This window comes from Podarcis cretensis (genome assembly GCF_951804945.1).
Source record: "Podarcis cretensis genome assembly, chromosome: 7".
Lineage (NCBI taxonomy): Eukaryota > Metazoa > Chordata > Lepidosauria > Squamata > Lacertidae > Podarcis > Podarcis cretensis.
Genome location: NC_137176.1, coordinates 73,118,666 through 73,143,532, shown reverse-complemented (window position 1 = coordinate 73,143,532; position 24,867 = coordinate 73,118,666). Strand labels below are relative to the sequence as shown.

General features: G+C 42.9%; 1 protein-coding gene across 1 annotated transcript in view; it reads left to right on the top strand.

Annotated features, from left to right (window-relative positions):
• Window positions 1-5,796: 5,796 nt before the first annotated feature.
• The window catches only part of ANGPT1 (angiopoietin 1), a 148,943-nt gene continuing 129,872 nt past the window's right edge, over window positions 5,797-24,867 (top strand). The window contains exon 1 of the mRNA XM_079984393.1: window positions 5,797-6,632. Coding sequence (XP_079840519.1) covers window positions 6,336-6,632 — 297 coding nt within the window. The 5' untranslated portion in view covers window positions 5,797-6,335. The remainder of the gene's footprint in view (window positions 6,633-24,867) is intronic.

The window sequence follows — 24,867 nt, the reverse complement described above, 5'->3', positions numbered from 1 at the left end:
CCCCCTGGCCCCCAAAATCGTGTGTGTGTGTGTGTGTGTGTGTGTGTTAAATGGTGTGTATGCAGGTTGCGTGCCTGTCATGCAAGTCTATATGTCTATAAGACCTACTTTACAGTGGACAGTCCTCTAATGGGAGGGCCCTCAGAGGTCAGGGCTCTCTATTTGAAGATGCCCTCTGTCAGGCTTCAGGGAATTGACTTCATCCCCACGTGGCAGTAGATAAGCATAGCAAAGGAAAAGGAGTCTTCTTAGCAGTTCGAAACTTTAATAATCACAGCAAGAGAACAAAGAACACATCTCCTAGAAATGGCAGTGCTTCCAGATAAGGTTCACACCCTCTTACATCCCAATTAATCTACTACCTCTTGTAATCTGAGTTTGTACCTACCCTCTGTGCTTTCTGTTCTGCAGTTTTCTGAGCTCTCTGTGACTTTGGAGAAGGGTGTGTGTGAATGCTGTCCAGAGATTTTGAATCTGTTAACCCTCTCTCTTCCAGTGTTTCTTCTCCTAGCTGTACCCCACCCAGTATTTCCCAGCTTCTGCCTTCTGAACTAGGTCCCTCTGCAAACCACTGTTCCAAATCTACACTGTATTCCTGCTCCTAGGAAGATTCAGGAACTGGATCTGGAGTAGGGGAAGGAGGAGGGAGAGGCTCCCACCATTCCTCATCTGTGCAGCCTTCTTCAGCATGGTCCTTGACACCCTCCGTTTGAAGGACTGTCAGCCCAAGGCCAGTTTAAAGACAACAAGAACAATAATAATGGGAAACAGGGCCCCTGAAGCTGCCCATCAACAGTTAAAACCTGGACAACCTCCTGGCCACTCTTGCGCTTTTCTGTTTGAATGTGCATCTGTACCTACTCATTCCCAGATATTGGTTGGTGTTGCAGGACAACAGCTTCCATCAACCCTGAGAGTTGGCCATGCCACGTATCATTGCTGCAGTGTAGGGGCAGCCAATCCGGCGAAGCCCTCTAGCTGATGATAGACTTCAATTTTCATCAGCCCCGGTCAGCATGGCCAGCTGCCAGAGATGATGGGGGTTGTTGTCCTGCAACATTGGGAGGGCACCACATTAGCTACCCATGCCTTAATGGAATAGTTTGGGTGACATAGATTGGTCCCTGCACCTTTAAGAGTGTTCCTGGTGTGCGGTGGAGATAGTTGAATGTCTCCCTTGCTGCAAGTTGTTCTTCATTGGCTTGGGCTCCTGCAGTTATGATTTATATGGTCTCTGAGGCAAGTTATCCTGAGACCTACAGTGTTTGCTGTATATATAGGCTACATACGGACCTGAGTGTCTTCCTTATAATTTATTTACTCACGAAGCGGATGGGAAGGTATTTCAGCAATGCACGACAAGTACAGACTCCACCGTAACCTCAGTTTAGCCCCAAAATCTCCTGCAGCTCTTGGCGCAAGGAAGTCAAAGCTGCTCCTTTCTTAATCTCTGATTAGAAGTTCCTTTTCCCGTTGCGGGTAGGTGTGCCTTCCAGGAAAGTGTTGTGCGTTCAACCGACATTTCAGGGCCCCCACCACCCAAGATGGTTTAGTAGATCATGAGGCAATTCATCACATACTTCTTGTCTTGAGAGACAAAGGAAGTACTTCTTTCACATATTATTTTTTTAAAAAATGGATGGCTACAAATTAGACAAATCCAAGGGGGATATGTTGATTGTTCCCTCTATTTCTGATTGTCAGGCTGTGAGTATCATTTGTTTCGTAGCCCAAATTGCACAACTAATGCACCAGAGGGAAATATTAGTAGGCTTTGCAGAAGTACAAAAAACTTTATGGGGTGGGGAGAAGCCCATGGGAAAGTCTCACCACTGAAGACTTAGCAGTCTCCGTTGTAGAATGGTGGACGAATGTGGCTGCATACATGCCATATATTTAAAGCACAAGATGTACCCCTCCAAAACCCCTAGGAACTGCAGTTAGCTAAGGCCTCTGGGAGTTGTAGCTCTGTGAGGGGTGAAAACTAGAGTTTCCATGATTCTTTGGAGAAGTCTTGCGTGTACACAGCCTGTGTGAGTGGCTGGAAGAGAAACTGAGTGAAGGGGCTAAAATTCTGAACAGCAGTCCTTCACGGTGCAACATTTTATTGCAGGTTCTACCTGTCAGTAGCCATGATGGCTAAGGGAAACTTTCATGTTTAGAAGAAGGGGGGGGGGGTTCCCTCTGAATTTTCACTGCTAAGGCCTAAACCACAGGGAATGTCTGTCACCTTTATATCCTGTTTGAACTTTCTGAAGGCATATAGCTGTGTTTGAAACTTACTGCGGAACTCAGATGACCTTTGATCTGAGCTTTATGGTCATCTTCTTATGTCCATGCAGTTCCTTCCATTACCACGATTCTGTGCTTCTTTAGTCACGGGCTTCCACTCTGACAGTTGTTAATGCCGGCTATTAATTGAACTGTGTGAAGGTTGTGTCAGAAGCACATTTGGTTGTAAATCATGTGTCTAGTAGAAAAGAGTTTATGATTTCTATTTTTGCCATGAACAGGAAATTGGGTTGGAAGGGATTCAGGTATTTTGTGTGACGTGAACGTAACTTAACTTTATCTAGCAGCCTCAAAAGCAGGCAGGCAGGCAGGCAGGCAGGGAGGGAGGCAAGCAAGCAAGCAAGCAAACAAACAAGCAAGCAAACAAACAAAAACCTACGCCAATCCCAAACAAACAAACTCTGTAAACTGTTTGTCACCCTATTCAATGCCAAAGATATCAATTCATGCACATTTGTACTGATGCTGGTGTGCACAGATAGTCAAGATATAGATTATGAGATAGACAAGTGGATATAAAAGCATCTTAAACGCTGGAGCTGCAGACACACCGTATATTTAAAGCACTTGGCTTCCCTCAAAGAATTATGGGAACTGTAGTTTATTAAGGCTGCTGGGAATTGCAGGTCTGTAAACTGCAGTTTCTGTAACTGGACTTTACCTACCACAGATCTACAATTCCCAGCAGCCTTAACAAACTACAATTCCCATAATTCTTTGAGGGAAGCCATGTCCTTTAAATGTGTTTTAAACCACAGAGCTAGGACTTGCCAATCAGAAAGTCAGCGGTTCGAATCCCCGCGATGGGGTGAGCTCCCATTGTTTGGTCCCACTCCTCGGTCCCAGCTCCTGTCCACCTAGCAGTTCGAAAGCACGCCAAAGTGCAAGTAGATAAATAGGTACCGCTCTGGCGGGAAGGTAAACGGCGTTTCCGTGCACTGCTCTGGTTCACCAGAAGCGGCTTAGTCATGCTGACCACATGACCCGGAAGCTGTATGCCAGCTACCTCGGCCAATAAAGTGAGATGAGTGCCGCAACCCCAGAGTCGTCTGCGACTGGACTTAACTGTCAGGGGTCCCTTTACCTTTAATGCTGTGTACGCAGCTTTAGGGGCCATTCCTTCTCAAGTTTTATTGTGGGTGCGTTCTGCAGTGTCCTTGTCACAGTAACTGGGCATTGGCAGTGAATTTGTTCAGCTTTGATTTCTTCTGCAATGCTACCACAATTGGTTGCACTGCAGCCCCTCCAGACAGTGATAAATTGAGACAAAAATGAACTTAAACATTTCATTTCAAGGATGGAAGAGTCCAATTTATCAAGGCCTGGGGGCACATACCTCTGGGTGGTGGTGGGAGATCATTCCAGAGTTCAGGTCCCACTATGGAGAAGGCCATTCTATGTGTTCCCTCCTTCCTCCCCCAATCACAGTGGCGATCAAGAGAAGAGTGTGCCTTGTCAGGACTGAGTTAGGTGGTAATGAAGGGGCTTCTCCTACAGATACAGTGGTGCCTCGGGTTACAGACACTTCAGGTTACAGATTCCGCTAACCCAGAAATAGTAGCTCAGGTTAAGAACTTTGCTTCAGGATGAGAACAGAAATCGCGCAGCAGCAGTGGGAGGCCCCATTAGCTAAAGTGGTACCTCAGGTTAAGAACAGTTTCAGGTTAAGAACGGACCTCCAGAACAAATTAAGACCCAAGGTACCACTGTACTTGGATCATTGAGTTGTTTAGGGCTCCATAAAACCATTACTATCTGAGCAAATGTCTAGTTCGCACCCACCCACCCACTCTCATACATATACCATACTGTTATGTCTGGCTATAAATACAAATCAGGGAGCCAGGGATGTAAGGAGGTTGAAGAAACTGAATGATAAGGGGTTAAAAGACACCAATTAATCCTTCAAAACAGATGAGGACTTTTTTCTGTCTGGCTCAAACTGTCTGCTAACTAAAGTAGCAGATGAATGAAAACAACAACAACAAAAAGATTTTATCTATGAAGAAAAGCTATAATTCTGATCTGACACTTTCAAAACACATTGGGGTGCGAAAACAATCAGAAAAATCTTTATGAAGTTAATTGGTTCTAATTATAAATTGCAGCTATGTTGGTCAATTAGATTTGACAAACTGCTCCATAATATTCTTGCAAGGAAGCTGGTAAAATGTGGGGCAGAGTGAGGTACAGTAACTGTTAGGTGGATTTGTAGACAATGAACAACAGCGGGCCCAGGATGAAAACCTTTGACACTCCATTTGTTGCTTTTTCCCAGGATGATGATGGTCTGGAGAAAGCCAAAAGACAATGTCAGAGATTGTTTTTTCTGCTTAACAAAGAGGCACTGGGCTGAAATCTGAACATATTGTACAATATCTGAATTTGCCATCGGCAACAAGACCCATTGAAGATAATGATGCACTTCCACTTATAAAGCCACAAGAATATTGGAATTTTACTAAGAATGACACTGAAAGTGAAAATCCTGGATCTGATGTGGAAGCTCAGTGTGAAAAATAGGACCACGACCCCTTATTTGCAGGACCTTGTTCCTCAACCGGCCCTCATCTGTTAAAGCTAAGGAGGTCTTTTGGTGGTGGGTCAGCACCTTGAAGGAAGACCACCTAGTAGCCCCATGCAAGTGAATTATAGGCATGGAATTATATACAAAGTGAATACCTGCTGGGATATCCTATGGATATAAAACACTATTATAAAATGCATCTGTGGTCATAATTCAATGCAGTGCAACATATCCAGGTTTCAAGTAGGGTTTTCCTTGAGTCAATTGTCCTCAAGCAGCTTCCCTAGTTTTAAAAGTCATGCGCTGAGCTGCAAAGGGGACTGCAAGAGGAAAATTGCCATCGCAGAAGTTTAATGTGTACACAGTATTAGTTGCAAATGTGCAGTGCGGCTCAATGGATCAGTGCCAAGTTGTTTGAAATCTTAGTCGGGGGGGGGGGGGGAGAGAGAAACCAGCATCATTGCTTCCCTCTTCCACATTATATATGCAAACAGTCTTTTCAATCTTGAATCGACATGCAAAGAAATAATCTGGTGAGTTACATTTCCCAAACTGTTTGCTTTTGCTTTAATCATCTCTCCGATGCAGAAATGATTCTGTGTTTTGATGAAAGAAATGAAATTGGTCTCTGTTCTGTTATCATGCCTGCTTTCTACCCCAATCGTTTGACAAGAATCGCAACCCACTCTCCGATTTAGCATTCCCTGAGAGTTGCTCGGTCACATACCCATTATACGAGAGCAGATATTTTCCATGTGCGGCGGTCTGTGTGTTAATGTTTACTGGAGGGGGGGGGGGTTACAGCAAGCCTGGACCCTGCAAGTCCATTTAAATAGTTCAGTTTGAACATGGGAAGTCTATTAAGGTGGACTGTTCGACTCGTTAAACTTTGTCAAAAGGCTCTTAGCCGTTTTCTGTGCAGAGGGAGCTGAGCAGGCGTGCATGTTTGAGGTCATGCTTCGAGCCAGAGTGTAAGATGATCCTCCTTTGCCGAACCCATCAGGCATCCCTTCGCACAGGGACACACTCACTCACACACATTCCACTCAAGTCATCTTGTGAGAGGCTGCCGGCTTCCAACTTGGCTTGAATGTACAACCTTAATAAAACACGCCGAGGTCTCCGAGAAAATAGCAGTTCAGCTGCAGCGAGGGTAGGAGAAAGAGGCTGGGGCTATGCCTGGGCAGCTGACTCAAAGAGGCTGCATGCTGAAGTGTAACAGAGAGGAAACGATAAATCCCGGCTACTATGCAATAAATTGCTCAAACTCCAGCTAAGGAAGCAATCAGCTCTGGTGCACTTAGTCACTGTTGTTGTTGTTGGTTTTTTTAAAGTCACCATTTATTATCTGAATCTTCTTCACTTTTCTTTACCTTCTCTGATCCCCCAAAGGGATTTCAAAAGACAAGGTAAAGCATTTTTTTTAGAAAAAAAGAAAAGAAAAGGAAGGAAGGAAGGAAGGAAAGGGGTTGGGTCAAAATTGTCTCTAAGAGCAGGAAAGGAAAGGGACAGTAACATGACCATATTCCTTCAGCTTGCTTTCCTTGCTACACTTCTGACTCACCTAGGCTGCAGCAATCCACGTCGGGGTCCAGAGTCCAGCGCCAGAAGATATAACCGGATTCAGCATGGACAGTGCACCTACACGTTCATCCTTCCAGAACAGGATGGGAACTGTCGTGAAAGCACCACCGACCAATACAACGCTAACGCTCTCCAAAGGGATGCCCCCCACATGGAGCAGGATTTCTCGTCCCAGAAACTGCAGCGCTTGGAGCATGTGATGGAAAACTACACTCAGTGGCTGCAAAAGGTAAGCACTCCATTTTTTTTGATTCCTCGCACACCTTGCTCAAGTTGTACATGCTATTCTGACTGAGATGTTATATTGGCCGGGCGAACATTGCGTACTTGCTGATAAAACGGTGACAGCATCCTCTCTGTTGTGGAATAAAGCAAATAAAGCTTGCTGCATGTTTCTTGAAGATTTTCCCCAATCCTAAAACAAAACAAAAATTTGATCTCTTTAGTTTCCGAACATAAAAGCCGAGGCTTATAATAATCCGTTAGAACTTCTGAAGGAATACATTTTATATCATGTGCTGGTAGCTTATGATCAGCTAACCTGTTGACAAGCTAAAACAGGCTCTTAAAAAATAAACTGCATGCAACATTTTAAGCATAATCTTGGTGCTTGTGGAAATAAGTATTGCCAGTTGGTTAGGTAAGAGATTAAGCATTATGGATCTATAAAGAGAACTGTAAAGGTTTTTTCTTTTTTAACCCTCATAAAAATAAAACAGCTTGCATCTTATATCAATATCAAGTTGAAATTTATTCCAGGGGATAACTGATGAATGGTTTAAGGGTAATTACGGTAATCGTTCACTCCATTGTGCCACATCAATAAACCACTGGACTCCTTCCTTATTTTGGTTCAGCTAAGAAAAAGTTGATACAAGTTAGTAATGTTATAAATGTGCTTAGTCAGAAGAATTATGCTGGAAGTTTTAGATGAGACATGCATGCACCTTAGTAGAACTGTGGCTAGGTAAAGGGTTTGCTGTTTTTGTTTACACTGGATTGTCATCTGAAAAGCAGCCTTGAATCACACATCCCAATACATCACCTAACTAGTGATTTGAAAACTTTTTGGTCATTCTCTGTGCCTGAATATTCTGAGGCTGCCTTTCTACATTCTATGCACAATCCATTCCTTAATTATACTAATTGGTCACTAAATGTGGTTCATTATATCGCAACAGTGATAATCACCTGGACAGGTGGATTTCATGAGCACAATCCTGCACTACAATCCTATGCACCTCGACTCAGAAGTAAGACCCACTGTTTTCAGTTGGATTTACTCCTACATAATGGTGCATAGAATTGCAGCTTTAAAGCTTTCCGGAGAAGATCTGCCTCATTTAGACTTATGAACGTGTTGCTACTGCAGTTTTACTGGTTTAATGTTGCATTTTAACCTGAAGAATAGCTTGGGAGGAACCCAAGTGGCTTCCATGCATCACAATTCCAAGTGCATTTCCCTAGAGATAAGACTAATCCAATGCATTGGGAATTCCTCCTAGTTAAAGGTTTGTAGAATTTCAGCCTGTGCCTCCAACTTCATTGAGATGAGACTTAAAGTAGAGGAACACTTTTATAATAAACACTTGTTCTAGTCAGCATGGCTTTGAGCAAACCTTATGCAGGAGAGAAGTGTGTGCTTTCACAAATCCTCTGTGTTCACGAGTCATTGCTTCTGTTGTGGAAAGAGCTACTCTGCTAGAAGGCATCTAGGATGTTGTTCCGTGTTCTGCATTTGACCACTAGGGACTGAACTAAGCCCACTGTTTTATTTGCAATCTGCACAAGGGGGGGGGGCGAGAGAGGGGGAAGTAAGGGAGGAAAAAAACCTACTTCTGAATTGCAGTTGGCCCCCAGGCTTAAGAGAAGATAGCCACTGGCTGACTCATCACCTAAGTGGTATGTCTAGGGAGAGCACCCTTCAGTGGTTATTGGAATTTTGAAATTAGGCAAAAGGTTTCCTGATGGGTCCTTTCAAAGCAGCAAACAAACAAAGGTCACATCTCTTTCTGTGTCTTCTGTGTCACTATTTCACAAAACAAAATAGCCTGCTTCCCAGCATTATAGCTGGTAGTGCAAATGACTCACTTCTATTGGGCTCCATTATAATATCCATTTGCTGCATTGTTGGTGTCAATGTGGGCCATTTATATTGTAATTCCTCCTTTTTTATAGCAAAGACTATATTACAGTTCCAAAGCTGAGGTTTATGCCCCCTAATTCCCTCTCCCCAAATCCCGTCTGTTCAAATAAGTTTCTGTTTGAGCAATATATTGCCACAGACAGAGTAAATGAGAAATATTACTAGTCCCATGGCTATGACCCAAGTGCAGCATTAGAACTGCTTTAAGAATCTGGGAAGATATATATTTATATTCACAGTGCTTGTGTCTATGTGGGTTCCTGAGCCTTTCCTGTAATGTATCACATTCATTAAAACTGTTCGGCATTAGAGCACGTCAGAACATATTACTTCTATTAGAACATATCCCAAACACAGTCTTGTACACTTTGGAAGGCAGACTGGCAATGTAAGAAAGGATTGTAGTATGCATTGTTTAACGAGGAAGTTGACATTGCGAGGGTCTTAGTTTAGCTAATCTGGAAGAAATGTAGCCTGGTCTTTCTTTAACAAAAAGCGAAAGGCAGCAGATTTTGGGAAACAAAATAAATATTTTTAAACCCCTCTTAAAATGAACTGTCAGTTTAAATCTTCCTGAGGATTGCCTTGTCTGAGTTTCTGCATTGTCCAATGACATTTGCATATTCACGGTTGGTGCGGAAGTGATTGGCTGGAGGAAGACCCAGGTTAGCAATGAGGGGCTCTTTTGCCGAAACTACCAGAAGGTGATGGTTTGGGAAGCCTATTTAGCACTTTCCCCTTGAAGGATTTGTTTTAACAAGGGTAGCTTCCTTCGTTATTTAACCCTGGGCTGCGCATCTGCCATGTTTGTTCTAACAGCGTCAAACAGACTGCTTACTGGTTTTTATTCCTTGCAATAACTGGCTGTCATGCAGCATTGAAATGCTTAGGTTGTAATTTCAGTGTTTAAACATTGTCAAAGAATAACTGACATTTTTAGCTTGGCAACTATTCAGGATTTTTTTCCCATGCTGAGCGAATGTATGGTACCAATAGAAGTACAAATAGTTTCACAACTGTGCAGATGTATGTATGGTATCCATTTAGCCCTCTCTCAACACACTGCTTGAGATTGCTGTAGGTGGATGAAGTTGCACATCGGCATAATGCGGCCAGCATTTTAAAAAAAAAAACAAAACTCTCTCAAAACCGTTTCTAGCAAAAGTGTTTGGCATTCAATACCCAACAGTTAAAAGCATAACCTTGTTAAAGAGAAACCACTGGCGGTTGTTTCTGTAATCAGCCAAAATCTAAATTAAAAATGGGTCTGTTAAGCCGATCTCCCATGAATCAGATTGGAAGATAATTCAGGGGAATGTTCTCTGTTCCTCTTACCATGTGGCAAAGTTTTCATGACTGAGTAATTTGAATATGTTTTCATAAACCTCTCCATATATGCTTGGGATGCCTGATCGCATATTGTACCTTTTTTCTGACCGTAGACCCAGTGGCGTAGCGTGGGTTGTCAGCACCCGGGGCAAGGCAAGTAATTTGCGCCCCCTAACCCGTGGATTTGCGCCCCCTAACCCGTGGATTTGCGCCCCCTAACCCGTGGATTTGCGCCCCCTAACCCGTGGATTTGCCCTAACCCCAGATGTTGCGCCCGGTGCGGCCGGCCCCCCCTGCACCCCCCACGCTACGCCACTGCGTAGACCACTTTAGTCTGTTAAGCGTGTTGTGTATGGAAGATGGTGAATCAGCATATATGATAGCCTTACAATGTTGACGTTTCCTGAATTTAGGCAGACAGAATGTCTTTTCTGTTGTCATTCTCAAGATCCTATCTTGCCTGTTTGTTTCTGTCCTGTTCATATATTGCCTTTCTCAGGCCACATCTGCAACTATACATTTAAAGCAGTATCATGCCACTTTAAACACTCATGACTCCCCACAAAGAATCCTGGGAACTGTAGTTTGTTAAGGGTGCTGAGAGTTAATTTCACAGTGCTACGATTCCCGGAGTTCCCTGGGAAGAGGGATTGTCTTAAGCTACTCTGAAAAAAGATGGAGGAAGGCAGGTTTCATCTCAAGCTCCAAGTACAAGTTGGCAATGCAGTGAAAAGTGCTAACTGAGCCATTATCCTTCAGTGCTTGCTTTCTGCAAGCAGGGAGATGAGCAGGTTGTCATTGTTTTGCATACAGCAGCTGTTGAAAATGTTATTCCCCACTCGCAGTCTGAGGTGGTACAATCCATTCTACCATCTTATTCCCACCTGGTTTTGCTCCATGTGTAGCTCAGTCCTAACCATCAGTTAGTAACTAAGAATGATAAGTGCCATATCATAGAGAACCATGGTCCAACTTATCTTTTAAAAAAGGCCTTCTGAGCAGTGTGACTTGGCCATTTCATAATGTATGCTGAATTTGTGGAGTTTTATTTTTATTTTTAGATTTGCGCTCAAATTGTTGTGTATGTATTTATTTCTCTTAAACGTTCTGTTTTCTGATCTCTACTGAGCACCACTTCAGAAACATTGGTTGGCAGCTCCTTTATAAATTCTTCAATAAACAAACAAACTGAAAAGCCACTTAAGTAACGCAGATGGAGTTCAGAGAGAAGAAAGAAATCCCAAAATGCTTTACTAGAGAAACTGTACAGAACATTGTATAATATGAGGAGAAATAGAGGCTTTATCTTTCTGACTTCAGGCCTTGTAGACAGCAGGGAGGCATTCAATCAAACATACAGAGGAAAACTCACTCAGTACTACATAGCCAGTGAGGCCATGTGCTACCTCAACAAACATCATGCTGCTCTGGCTGGTTGCTAAGCAATACCTCCACTTGTCCAGTCTTGGCTAGTTGGCTAACAGAACTAACCATGAAGTTGCACATGAAATTATCCTTGCAGTTACACTTCAATTAAAAGGTACTCTGAACATCAGTGTTCTTCCCTGAGTAGTTGGTTTTTAAAGGAGTAGGAAATCTGTGTATGGATTTCTGCAGTTGCAAGGTGTTGTAGATCACGTGCCCAGGGTGGATGTGATCCATTTTCTCTCCTTTTGCTATTCCCTTCTCACTTTTTTCTGATATCTGACTCCCGCTCCTTCTCTTTTTCCCACTTTTTCTCCCCACCCCAAAATGAACCAACCTGAATACTCTCTGAATTGTTATTATTATTAAATTATTATTGTTATATTTTATTTATATTCCACCCATCTGACTGGGTTTCCCCAGCCACTCTGGGCAGCTTATAGCACATATTTTTTTTTTGTAAAACATTAGGCATTAAAAAATTTTTGATACAGGGCTGCCTTCGGATGTCTTACAAAAGTTGTTTATTTCCTTATCCGATGGGAGGGCGTTCCACAGGGTGCGAGCAACTACCGAGAAGGCCCTCTGGCCTGGTTCAGAACAATTGTATGGGAAGCAACTGAATCCAGTAAGAAATTCTCCAACTCCACGTTCGACCAGTGCTTACTGGGATAGAATCCTTAGTTACAATATCAGCTGAGATTTATAGTTTTTCTAAGCATTACTGAGATTTAAGATGTGGCAATAAACCAAATCTCTTCTTGGCAGTGTCCATGAAACACTTTTCTGATTATTTTGTACAGAGAAAAAACCTAATGCACAGACTTTAGTTCATTCAGTTATGAGAGCCTCCTCTCCATCTCAAAAACGAGAGAGATGTTGGATGATGCTAGTTGGTGCTATTCAGTGCACCTCTTTTCAGTGTCACCCAACTAGGAAGGGAGGAGAAATTAGATTCGGTATGCATTTAAAGATGAATATATCAGATTCACACTTTCCAAAACAATATGCAAATTGAAACACATCTTTCCTTTGAAATTCATAGTCCCTCCCCCAACAAACATCCTTTAGCAAACATGCATAAAAATGAAGATATTATTGAAAAGAACATAAAAAAGTCTATTTTCTATTAGAGGAAATCGCTTGTGAAATGTGTGCATTACTCAAAACAGCATTTAAAATTTGAAGACATTCACATTACAATGCTGGTGAAATTTCATGTGGATTTATATAGATATAGGTATAAATTGCTGGAAAATGTGGAGAACTGTATTTAAGATTGGGTTGATGAGAAATGGAGAGAAGTGAAATTGACAGATCCTTCCATTCTTATGGTTGGTTAGCCACCCACTTTGTCTCTAAGCCAGAATGACCAGGGGGAGTAGTGTTTTGGGAAACTTGTGGCTGGTGACGAGGGAAAGCCATGAGACAGATTTTAAAATGCTGTGGGTTGATCTTGGTTCGTCAAGCCAGTGTAGTCTCAATCTGATCTGGCTGAAGCCCTGATACACCCAAATCAGGCGCATTTGGGTCAGTACTTGAGCTTTGACCAAACTGGCTACACAGCCAGTTTTTTCATCACTTAGTCCTTTAAGCTGGAAATGTTAGACACAGAACCAGGCACTTTTTTTTGAATGCAAAGCGTGTGTCTGCCCCTGGGCTAAAATGCTCTTTGTATGACAGAGCAGTATTGCCCAGGGTCTGGGAAGGAATTTACCCACAGCAGAACCAATGGTGGTTACAAAGCAGTCGCTATGAGTGGGTGAGAAATTCAACTTCCCTACACTCTGTTTTGGGATTCTTACACCTGCGGCCAAGAACAGAGTCAGGCTGGAAGCGGGATTTTATTTAGCAATGAAAATTGTCTCAAAAGCAATGCACTTTGTGTCCAAAAATAAAAATAGTTGGCTGCTTTGGGCATTAAAAACATCTTTCTCCTATTCATGTGGCTGAATTTCGTTAAGAGCTTTATTCATCCACATTCTGGTAACCCACAGAGATATTCCAAGTGCCCACAACAAAAGTCAAGGGATCCCCAGCGTAGAAATGCTAAGGATTGGTCAGAATTGAGAGATTACTTGTTTGGCAATGATAAAATAAATACACGCAAGTGGAAGCATCAAAGGGCCATTAGAAAAGAGAAGCAGCCTATCTTGCTTTGGGGGGCGGGCATCATTACATTTCTTTAGTTTCTCAAAATGTTTCCCAGGCTTTGATGGAGAGCCTTGTCACAATGGGCCATCCAGCTCCGAATTATTTATTTTCATTAATAACAGTGGTAGGTCGGCGCTTTGCGGTCACACTAAATCATAGAAAACTATCAGTCATCAGACTTGTCTCTAGGCTTGTCCCTGACATTCTCCCTGGGAGAACTCACTATCCCTAAAGCACCAGTGTATATTTTACTAATCAAATGCAGAGGACAAATAGAGGCAACTGCTAATGTGATGAATAAATGTATGAGCTGCTAGGATCCAACAAGGGATATCTGCAGATGGCAGCCAGCATCTTCTTGCACATCTGTTGCTGGTGTGGACGTGCATTTGGATGAGGATCTACTGGCTGGACCAAAATGGCCCTCTGCATTTATTTATTTTTTAATTAAAGATTTTCTTGTCTTAAAGAAGTATGTGTAATGTCTCTCGTATTTTTTTCCATGTAACATTTTTACAAATCAGTTTCATTTGTTGAGACATTAGGGGTGGAGGGGGGGGGGAAGATGGGTGGGGGTGGGGTCGGGTGCCGATGTTTCTATTTTGCTTAATGTATGTAGGGTTTGGTGTCAGCGTTGCTCGTGCTGTTCATTTGTGTTTCTTTGGTGGTGAGAGAGGTTGGAGTTGGCCTAGGGTGTGGTTGTTTGTTTGTGATTGGCTGTGGTGATCTTTGCTTTCGTGTGTGAGTGGGGTGGGTGGGTGTTTTGGATCAGGTTAGCCATATTGACTTGTATGCTGTTGGTGGCCAAGAATAAGCCCCAAATACCTGCACCTCCCCACCTCAGAAGGAGGATGGGGAATCCCCAACATAGAAGCATATTACATTGCCAACCAAATATGCCATATTATCCCATATATACTAGAAGATAAGACAAAACAATGGGTACACCTAGAGAGGGCCCTCTGCATTTTGTGGCCCTGTTCATAAGCAATGAAGCAGGGGAAGGTTTATCCCATTGGGGCAGGGGAGGGAGGTTTACACATTGAAATTTGCCACTGTTGTGGGGTCACTCACCTTTAGCAGATGGTGTCTTCTTCGTTCTATTTTTAAACTTCTGCTAGTGGGCGCTTTGCTCTCTCATAGCTCCCAGATGCCATACCTAACAACCAAGGGATCATGAGACATCGTTGACAAGGCTGAAGACTATGAAAACTCTTGAGTTGCAAGGTTCATACATACATACATACATACATGCTTAATGTTATGATTTTTGAGAGAACATTCAAACATTCTATTCGCCACCTTGATTCTCATGGTGTATTTTAAGAGAGCTGTGCCATATGATGATTTCTAAGGAAGCATACATAGGTTTTCAACAAAGCTTGAGACAAAGCTATCCTTACGAATCCTCTTGCCAAAAAAAAAGTCTATTTTGCCTGGGTTTTCTTGGACAAGATTACAGCTTTTAATTGGGAAATATTTAAACCTATGCATTGATCTCGTCCCACTCTTATTTACATTGAATGGTTTTGTGTGCGGTTCTATATTGCAACAATGAGTTATAACAACAACAACAACAACAACAACAACAACAACAATAATAATTTATTATTTGTACCCCGCCCATCTGGTTGGGTATTCCCAGCCACTCTGGGCGGCTTCCACAGAAACAAAAAATACACTAAAATCACACATTAAAAACTTCCCTGAACTTCCCTGCCTTAAGATGTCTTCTGAATGTCAGGTAATTGTTTATCGCTTTGACATCTGATGGGAGGGCGTTCCACAGGGAGGGCGCCACTACCGAGAAGGCCCTCTGCCTGGTTCCCTGTAACTTGACTTCTCGCAGTGAGGGAACTGCAAGAAGGCCCTCGGTGCTGGACCTCAGTGTCTGGGTAGAATGATGGGGGTGGAGACTCTCCTGCAGATATACTGAACCGAGGCCATTTAGGGCTTTAAAGGTCAGCACCAACACTTTGAATTGTGCTCAGAAACGTACTGGGAGCCAATGTAGGTCTTTCAAGACCGGTGTTATATGGTCTCGGCGGCCACTCCCAGTCACCAGTCTAGCTGCTGCATTCTGGATTAGTTGTAGTTTCCGGGTCACCTTCAAAGGTAGCCCCACATAGAACGCATTGCAGTAGTCATCATGGGATAAAGCATCCCCACCCACTCTCTGGAAGCCATTTGGACCCATTACGTGGCGGGGGCAGACCATCCGAATCGGTCCCACCTCCCTGCAGAGGGGATGGGTTGCGGAGAAGTCCAGTTGCACCAGGAAGTGATCTGACCATGGCACTTCTTTCGTTTCGCTTTTACTTAGTGTCAGATCACCAACATCCATAGAGGTAAACACCAGGTCCAAGGCATGTCCGCGGCTATGGGTTGGGCCAGACTTATTCAGGGACAGCCCCATGGAGGCCATGCTTTCCACGAAGTCCCGAGCGGCCCCTTGTAAGGTCGTGTCGGCATGGATGTTAAAATCCCCTAGGACAACTAAACTAGGTGTCTCCAGGAGAACATCCACCATGACCTGAAGCAGCTCGGGCAGGGAATCCTTGGTGCAGCGGGGAGGTCGGTACACCAAAAGGAATCCTGTACTGCCCCTATTGCCCAACTTCCAGAACATGCACTCAGAGAACTGGGTCTTCCCAATAAGACGGCTGGTGCAAACTAATGATTTCCTAAAAATCACTGCAACCCCCCCCTCCCCGCCCACAAGGCCTGGGTTGCTGTGCGTAAGAGAAACCTAGTGGACAAGCAGCGGCAAGGACAGGCCAATCTGCTTCATCCAACCAAGTCTCTGTTACACATGCCAGGTCAAGTCCTCCATCCATGATCAAGTCATGGATGGCAGTGGTCTTATGAATCATTGACCTGGAATTGCACAGCAGCACCTTCAGGTCATGTGGGTATCCCTTGCTGATTCTAGTATCCGTCCGGTCAGGACCAGACCCGGAGGCAGGGATAGTCCTCAAACGACGACTAAACCTGCCTCCTCTGCAATGACATGGTCTGGTCTTAGCGTAACTCCTCCTCCTACCCGTGATCACTACTATATGTAACATGCTTGCTGTCTTTCAGCATTACACATGTCCCTGCTCTCAAGGAGCTTACAGTCTACAGGTCCCCATCTCTTATTTTGGTTTAAACCCTGGGAGCAAGGATTGACTTTTACCCCATTCCTAGATTGGTGTGAGTTTCTTGGAAAGTGATTTGCATTCCACAGGATGGGTAGAAGCAGAGGAAGTTGTCGTTGTGTCTTTGGGTTGCATGCAAACTACAGCTGTATGTGCATTTAGATGCTAACAGACTCCTCCATCAACCCAACCAGTGGCTGTTAGGGCTGGTGCACCTAATTTTTGGCACCTTTCTAGATGCAGTAACACACCTAGAACACCCACACATACACACTCATGGAGCTCCATACAAGTAAAGATGTATCTGTTTTTCTGCAGTGTTGGGGAAAGCTTGCTTGTTCTTGCACAGTGCTTCTTACTTGCTGCAACAAATAGGATAGCCTACCTGAAATTCTGGATTGCAGCCAGCAGCAGCAGCTTTGCAAAAATACTGGGCCCTGGGGAAGGTCAATTCTACAAAATGCTCATAATTGCTCCAGATTAATAGTGATGCTTGTTTCAGTTTCTAACTAGATCCTCTCCAAAACAGACACAAGTTGGGCAACAAATCTGATAACAAACATGCGGAGTTATTAGTTAGTAGGACATTTTAAAATTGCACTGTTCCAAAGTTTTACAGTATTCTCTCCTGTCTGTTTCAATATTTACCTGATCTATATTTATTTTTTCCTGCTTTCCTTCCTCACCACTACTTATCTTCAAATAGGGACGCGGGTGGCGTTGTGGGTTAAACCACAGAGCCTAGGGCTTGCCAATCAGAAGGTCGGCGGTTCGAATCCCTGCAACTGGGTGAGCTCCCATTCCTCAGTCCCTGTACCTGCCCACCTAGCAGTTCAAAAGCACGTTAAAGTGCAAGTAGATAAATAGGTACTGCTCTGGCGGGAAGGTAAATGGTGTTTCCGTACGCTGCTCTGGTTCGCCAGAAGTGGCTTAGTCATGCTGGCCACATGACCTGAAAGCTGTACGCCGGCTCCCTCAGCCAGTAAAGCGAGATGAGCGCTGCAACCTGTATTTATCTTCAAATCTACTCCCCCAGTACAGCTTTTCAAGGTTTCTATATAGAAAATGGGTTTCAGAGCTGCTTAAATAACAACATTCTTATAGGCTGAAAGAGCAGGTGGTGGAGACTTCTATCAAACATTTATACTATATGTTTATCAGTATTTTAAGGTCACCATGCAGTAGAGCTTTAAATGCATGTAGGGTTTTGTGGCAATCACTATGCATTATGAAGTTATTCCTGACAGCCCTTGAAACTAACACTGCTCTTAACTTGGGTGCATTTTATCTGATAATTTGAGAAGTATATCAGTTGCTGACCTTTGGAGCATTCCGTGATCTTGGAAAATATTTTATGCAGCTCTGAAAGTTCCAGGGATAACTCTTCAAAGCTATATCCTAAACAGCTTTTCTTTTTCTTTCTTTTTATTCTCTTTTTCAAATTTTGCCCTTCAGAGGCACAGAGAGTTGACTTGCCCTTTGGGCTGTCTTATTTATGCGTGCTCTAAAGTTGTCTGCCAATGTGTAAAGGAGCTTCCTTCCTAAAGATACCATCTCTGGATTAAATAGACTGCCTTGCCCAGGTCAGATCTAAGGAGCAGCTGTTTGGGACATTGGCTCTCACTTCGCTAGGGAAGAATTGGAGTCAGTCTTCCAAGGCGGGGAGACATTTATGGGATGCCAACACTGTTTGGAGATGTGAACTTTACCTTAAAACCAGAGGAAGCATGTAAACGTGAATAATGTCTCTCTAATATGTCCTGGTTTTTATATTATTATTCAGATGCCTCCTGTTTCTGTGTGGAATGGGAGGGCAACACTGCTGTTGTTAAAATGCAGATTGCATCCTTTGCAGAAGCTGATAACTTCCTAGAGCAGATATTTTGGCACAGAGAACTTTGGCCTAGTTTCAGTCAGCCACACCCAACATATGCCAGGTTTTTGTTGTTGTTTATGTTCTGTTCCCTATAGCTGCCACAACCCAGTTATTGCTGTAGTGGTCTTTCTCAAGTGAACAGCCTATATTGTTGTTGTTGTTCAGTCGTTTAGTTGTGTCTGACTCTTCGTGACCCCATGGACCAGAGCACGCCAGGTCCTCCTGTCTTCCACTGCCTCCCGCAGTTTGGTCAAACTCATGCTGGTAGCTTCGAGAACACTGTCCAACCATCTTGTCCACTGTCGTCCCCTTCTCCTTGTGCCCTCAATCTTTCCCAACATCAGGGTCTTTTCCAGGGAGTCTTCTCTTCTCATGAGGTGGCCAAAGTATTGGAGCCTCAGCTTCAGGATCTGTCCTTTCAGTGAGCACTCAGGGCTGATTTCCTTAAGAATGGATAGGTTTGATCTTCTTGCAGTCCATGAGGCTCTCAAGAGTCTCTTCCAGCACCATAATTCAAAGCATCAATTCTTCAGCAATCAGCCTTCTTTATGGACCAGCTCCTATTTCCATACATCACTACTGGGAAAACCATAGCTTTAACTATACGGACCTTTGTTGGCAAGGTGATGTCTATACAGCCTATATACCATGGTCATATTACATGTACATATGCTACAGATGGGGAAACTGTGGAATTGTCTGTAGTGGATGTGTTTGCTCATGCTTTGTATGTGTAATTATTTGCATAGACCATGTCTATTTCACACTAGAGGAACATTCTGAAGATTCACCACACCTTCTTTGCCTTGCACCATCACTATTATCTTACAAGCACCTCCCCACTCCCTTGCTTATGGAAAGTTTTACACATTTGCTGTGGTATTGTTGTGTGAAGTCTTCTGCCAGAACTTGCACAATAGTGTCATGGCTGTAGTCTCTTCTAATAGGTTATTTTTGTATCCCCCAGAGGATATTTTTTACTGCGTTTTTTAAAAAAGAACATTATCTAATATAAGAATGCCGTGTCTTGGACACGATGCAAAACCAGTTGTCAATGAGAGGCATGCCAGGTATATCTTGCATTATGCCGATTAACACAGAAACACAGATTTGCAAATGTTCAGGCCATGTTGTCGTTCAGCTATTGCCAACATGTATTTGAGGAGCTTTTTGGAATAGGAATGAAATTGAAATAGGAATGAAATTTGGAATAGGAATGAAATTAGGTCACCTCTCCTGTAATGAGATCACTTACCTCATCTGGGATCACAATAAATAGACACAAATTCTATTTATTTTGTAGGACTTAATTGGTGTGTCTTCCAGTAATGGCCGGATAGGGGTCCATTCTTCCCTCAGAAATAGGCCTCTGTGGGATTTCCCAGGGCAGCTAGGAAACCCCTGTTTCCCTCATAGAGCTACAATTCCAAGAGTTCCATGGGAAGAGCAATTGATTGTTAAGCCATTCTGGGAATTGTAGCTCTCTGAGAGGAAAAGGCGACTGACTCCTAACAACTCTAAGCTCCCTTATCAGACTAAAGGCTCCAGTATTCTTTGGGTGAACCCACTGTTTAAAGTGGTATATTGCTTTAAATGTACCTTGCTTTTTTAAATTAAAGTTGGGAATCTGGGGTTTATGGGGGGTTTTGGGGGGCAACTACTGGAGTGTGCATTCATGGGGTGGGACCTCTGAAGGGTAATCTGCACTGGAGAAGTTGGAAGGCCTCAGTACTGCAGCTTTTGTCAGAGCAGTTGCTCACTTTGAGATTCTGCAACTCCAGCCTCTGTTGCTGATGATCCCATTGCACCCTGTAAGCTTGTGCTTTAGGGTCAAGAAAGGAAAGGAGGGTTCATTCATACTCAGCTCAAAATGGTGGTGGTGCACATGCTAGCTTTCAAACTACCATAAAAGATCTTTTTTTAAAAAAAGCTGTAGACCACTGATCCTTACATTTATCAGACTTCATTGCATTCACGAGTGACAGCAACTAGTTGAAACTGTGAAAAAGAGCAGCCTTATGTAAACTTACTAGAAAGTGTTACATTCCTTTTGCCCTTCTGCAGTAATTAAAATGAAAAAGAAAAACATTGTTGAAACCTTGAGTGTGGTGTAAAGAAACCGAGAAGTGTGTTACCAGATTTGACTTTATGAATCAACATTTTTACACTCCCACATATCCCGGAAAGATTTAGTGGTTTGTCCCATAGAAACTCTGGAGGAACTGTGAAAAGCTGGAAGTGTCTCACACTCCCTTCCCCAACTGTTACACAGAACACAACCATGTGACATAAATGCTTTTAGAATGATGGGACCTGTGACTTATGTATAGAGGAAGAGTGCATGTGAACTTCTATGAACAAAAGTCTTGGCTTTGAAGTCACTTGAGTTTCCTTTGTTCTTTTTCCACTGAACGATAATTTAACGTGATGGAATATTGGAAACTAGCTGTAGACTGAAATCCCACTTTTTTATCCTTAGCGAATTTCAAGCTGGATTCCGTCAGCTCTCCAAATGTCCATGTGGTTTTGAATCCTGTCGTATAACTCATTCCTACTTTGGAAGGGTATCAGAAAGTCTAGGGCTGTACCTATTTTGGGAAAGTGTGTTGGATTGTGTAGTGTGTGTATATTTTGGGTTGTGTGTGTGGTCAAACCCCTCCCCCCATTATACTTCCTGGCACACACATGCTGTCTTTATAAATCAGAATTAATCCATCCATTTGCATGCCAAGAAGTCCGCAGTTCCATTGTTGTTAATTTGATCATTCTGCACAACAGAGGCCTAATAGAGGCATTTAATTTATAAAGTGTTTGAAATCAAATAGCAATGGGATGTAAATCAGTATCAAATCTACTCAGACAGTTTTGCCCAGTTTAGCATACATTAACCCCATCATCCCTCAAATAATTCACTTGTATTTACATGTTCTGCCATATTATTTAGTAACATGAAATTACCCCAAAATAGCAACCCACTACTCACCAGCTGGTCTATCAACAATTATTAAGATGATAGCTAAATGGAGTGTTTGTTTTCAGAGCTAGTGTACCTCTGAATACCAGATATTGAAGACCAAATGCTGTGGACAAATAAGAAGGGAGGCCTCCATGCCCTGCTTATAAGCTTCCCAGATGCTTGTCAACATCTGGCTGGCTAGAGTTGTTCAACTGTGAGGATTGCACTCCTGCAGAGCTCCTATTAATATCTTATCTATTTTCAGCTTGACTCACATCTGTTCAGGGGTGAACCAGATTTATTATGTAGGGTTATTTGCTCTTGGCTTAGACGAGGCTTGAAAGCCTCTGCACTATGACCAAAGGCCACTGCAGATTTAAAGATATTTAGTCAAACCCCCAAATGCCTGTGGTTCAAAGGGAGTTGGAGAAGCCAGATGATCAATGCACCCACAGCTGTACTTGAGAGTACAATACAATTCCTTTACACCAGGGATGGATGGCCTGTCACTCTCCATATGTTGTCAGACTCTTTAACTCCCATGAACACCTGCCAGTCTGCGAGCTGCAGTCCAACAACACCTGGAGATCTATAGGTCTCCCTTCCCAGCTTCAGGTTCTTTGGTCTGTTCAGAATGCTGAAATCATCTCTCTCTCCTATTATAGTTATCTCTCTCTCTGTTTCTTTGCACTCTCAACTCCATCAATTTCACCAGGTTTGTTCAACAAGGCTAAATACAGCTCAGCAGTCATGTATTTTGTCCTACCAGGTGCCATGCAACTCTCCTTTTTGTTTTTACACTCCTCGAAATGCAATAAAAATAGGATGTAATCCATCCTCTGGTGGGCTGCTTGCACATGAGTAGATATTCTCAGACATTTCATGGATGAAAATACAGACATTTGGATCATTATATGTTTTTCCCCTGGCCAATTGCAGGTAGCTAAAGAATGTTTTCTGCCTGCTACATGCTGTGCTTGTCTAGAATCTGTCTTCCAGTGGCATTTGAAGCAAAGAGTCTTAGCAAACCAACTGCAACAGTGTTAAAGAAAGAAAGAAAGAAAGAAAGAAAGGGGAGGATTTGTTAATTTAAATAATGTCAGTGCCTCTTTTCCAAATGTAGCTCAGAAATGAAACAAGCAACATTTTTTAAATAAAAAAAATCAGAAACATTGCAGAACAGGACCAATATAACAGCTGAGTTGTAGCCATCAGCTCAACCACTAAGGATACAACCCCAACTCTGGGAGGAGGTTTGGCTCAGTGGTAGGGCATTTGCTTTGCCTGTAGAAGGTCCCAGGTTCAGTCACTGGTGTTGTTTCCAAGAAGGGCTGGAAGAGAACCCTGTCAGTGTATACAGTACCGAGCTAGATGGCCCAATGGTCTGACTCAATATAAGGCAGCATCATACATCCCAGTGTGGTGTAGTGGTTAAGAGCGGTAGTCTCGTAATCTGGTGAACCGGGTTCGCGTCCCCGCTCCTCCACATGCAGCTGCTGGGTGACCTTGGGCCAGTCACACTTCTTTGAAGTCTCTCAGCCCCACTCACCTCACAGAGTGTTTGTTGTGGGGGAGGAAGGGAAAGGAGAATGTTAGCTGCTTTGAGACTCCTTAAAGGGAGTGAAAGGCGGGATATCAAATCCAAACTCTTCTTCTTTCAAAAAAGCAGACAAGGAACATCTCCCCGACATCTAATGGTAGCTTACTCCAAACTTCTTGCAGCCTTGGCTGAGGATGGACTTCAAGTGTTGACAGACAGATGGGCATGTAATAGAGTCCAAGTCAGAAGTCAGCACCTTGGTCAGTGCATTGTGGGAGTCAGACTTGGTGTAGCTGCAGCAGGTGTATTTGGATCAAGGAATCAATAGCCTGGAATGTTGCTCCAGCACTGGGCTGGCATACTGAAGGCTGAAAGTAGTCCTCTGGGGAAGACTGTGTCTGAGATCCTTCCTCCCCAGTTAAAGAGGCCATGCTTTCTTTCTGAGGCATATGATTCCATGGGGGTTTCACATCTCCTGCTTCCCACTGATAATGGCGAAGGTGGGATTCCCAGATCAGGGAGCTTTTCTAGATGAGTTGTTGATGTCTGAAGATATCCCATTGTTGCAATGAAAAGTTTTGTTTGTTTCTTGCATGTCCTTCTCAAGGTTTCTTATAAAATATGGTGTCTTATGGTGAGTTGATCTGAACTGGACCCTCATTTCTGGAATGGTCATTGAGAGTTCAAATCTCCATTCCTGCTTAATTTATGTCATAAGCAGGTGTACACTAAGCAGTGGTATTAAGTTGTCCAGTAAAGAAAGGATGTCTTCTCTCCTTGAAAAACAAGCACCATGCTCAAATACAAGCAACTAAAATTTTATTTATAACTGAAATCACTATTAGCAGATATCTAAGCTGGAGCTGGTGGAGCAATGCCAAGAGAACACTTCTGAATGGAATGAAGAATGAATGAATGAATACACATCCAAGGAGCAACCAGATCACAATGTATCTTTTTAGACATGGAAGGATTGCCCACAGAGTTAGAATTTTGTGATGCATGAAACCCCAAAACATATGTAACTTAGCTTCAGCTAACCAGAATTCAGGTTGGGCACGCTTTTGTGAAAAGCAGCTTGGCCTGGATAACAAACTCTATTTCTCATGAGAACTTCATTTCTTGAGAGATTTTTTTCCAGGATATTCTTTTTCATTGACTATATCCAAAATACAGTCTGAACAGATTTGTCTGTGGTTTATCACCATCTCTGGTTGCTGTTCTCTTGTTTTGTTTTTGGATTCCCCCCCCCCATTATGCCAGGAGATATCCTGAAGACCTGAGGTGCACATCACTTAAAACAGCAAACAAATAAAAATTACCAAACCATTTTAAACTAGAAAAGTGATTTTCCCTTTGGTTGTTTTTTTTCTTCGGAGGAAAGTCAAGATATTATGGAAAACAGGTGGTCTTTACTGCTGCCTTGAATAAACAAACATGGGAGATATTTTCAAGATGTTCTGACCACAGTTAATGAAACAATGGAAAGGAAGAGAGTCAAATCATTTCTTTACTTACTCAGTCTTTCATTGACAGGGCGCTAAATGGATTCTGAGCTGCAACCTATAAACGTCAATTATGTAAAATCTAGCCCCCCTAGGGGAGATACACACACACACACACACACACACATTCTGTGATGATCAGCATTCAAACTATTATTTGATTAATGTGTGTGCGCGCGCACACACACACACACGTGTTGGAACATTTTTGAATGTATTTATGCTAGAAGAGCTCTGGAGAATTCACTCATCTCTATATCTAAGAATTCCTTTTTAAAAAGCAAAAAACAAAAAGCACATTCAGAATAATAAATCAGTAACTTCCCCCCATGTGCACTAGTTTTTGTTTCAGTTCAGAACTAATACCCCTTGTTGACAATTCTTTTAAGTCAT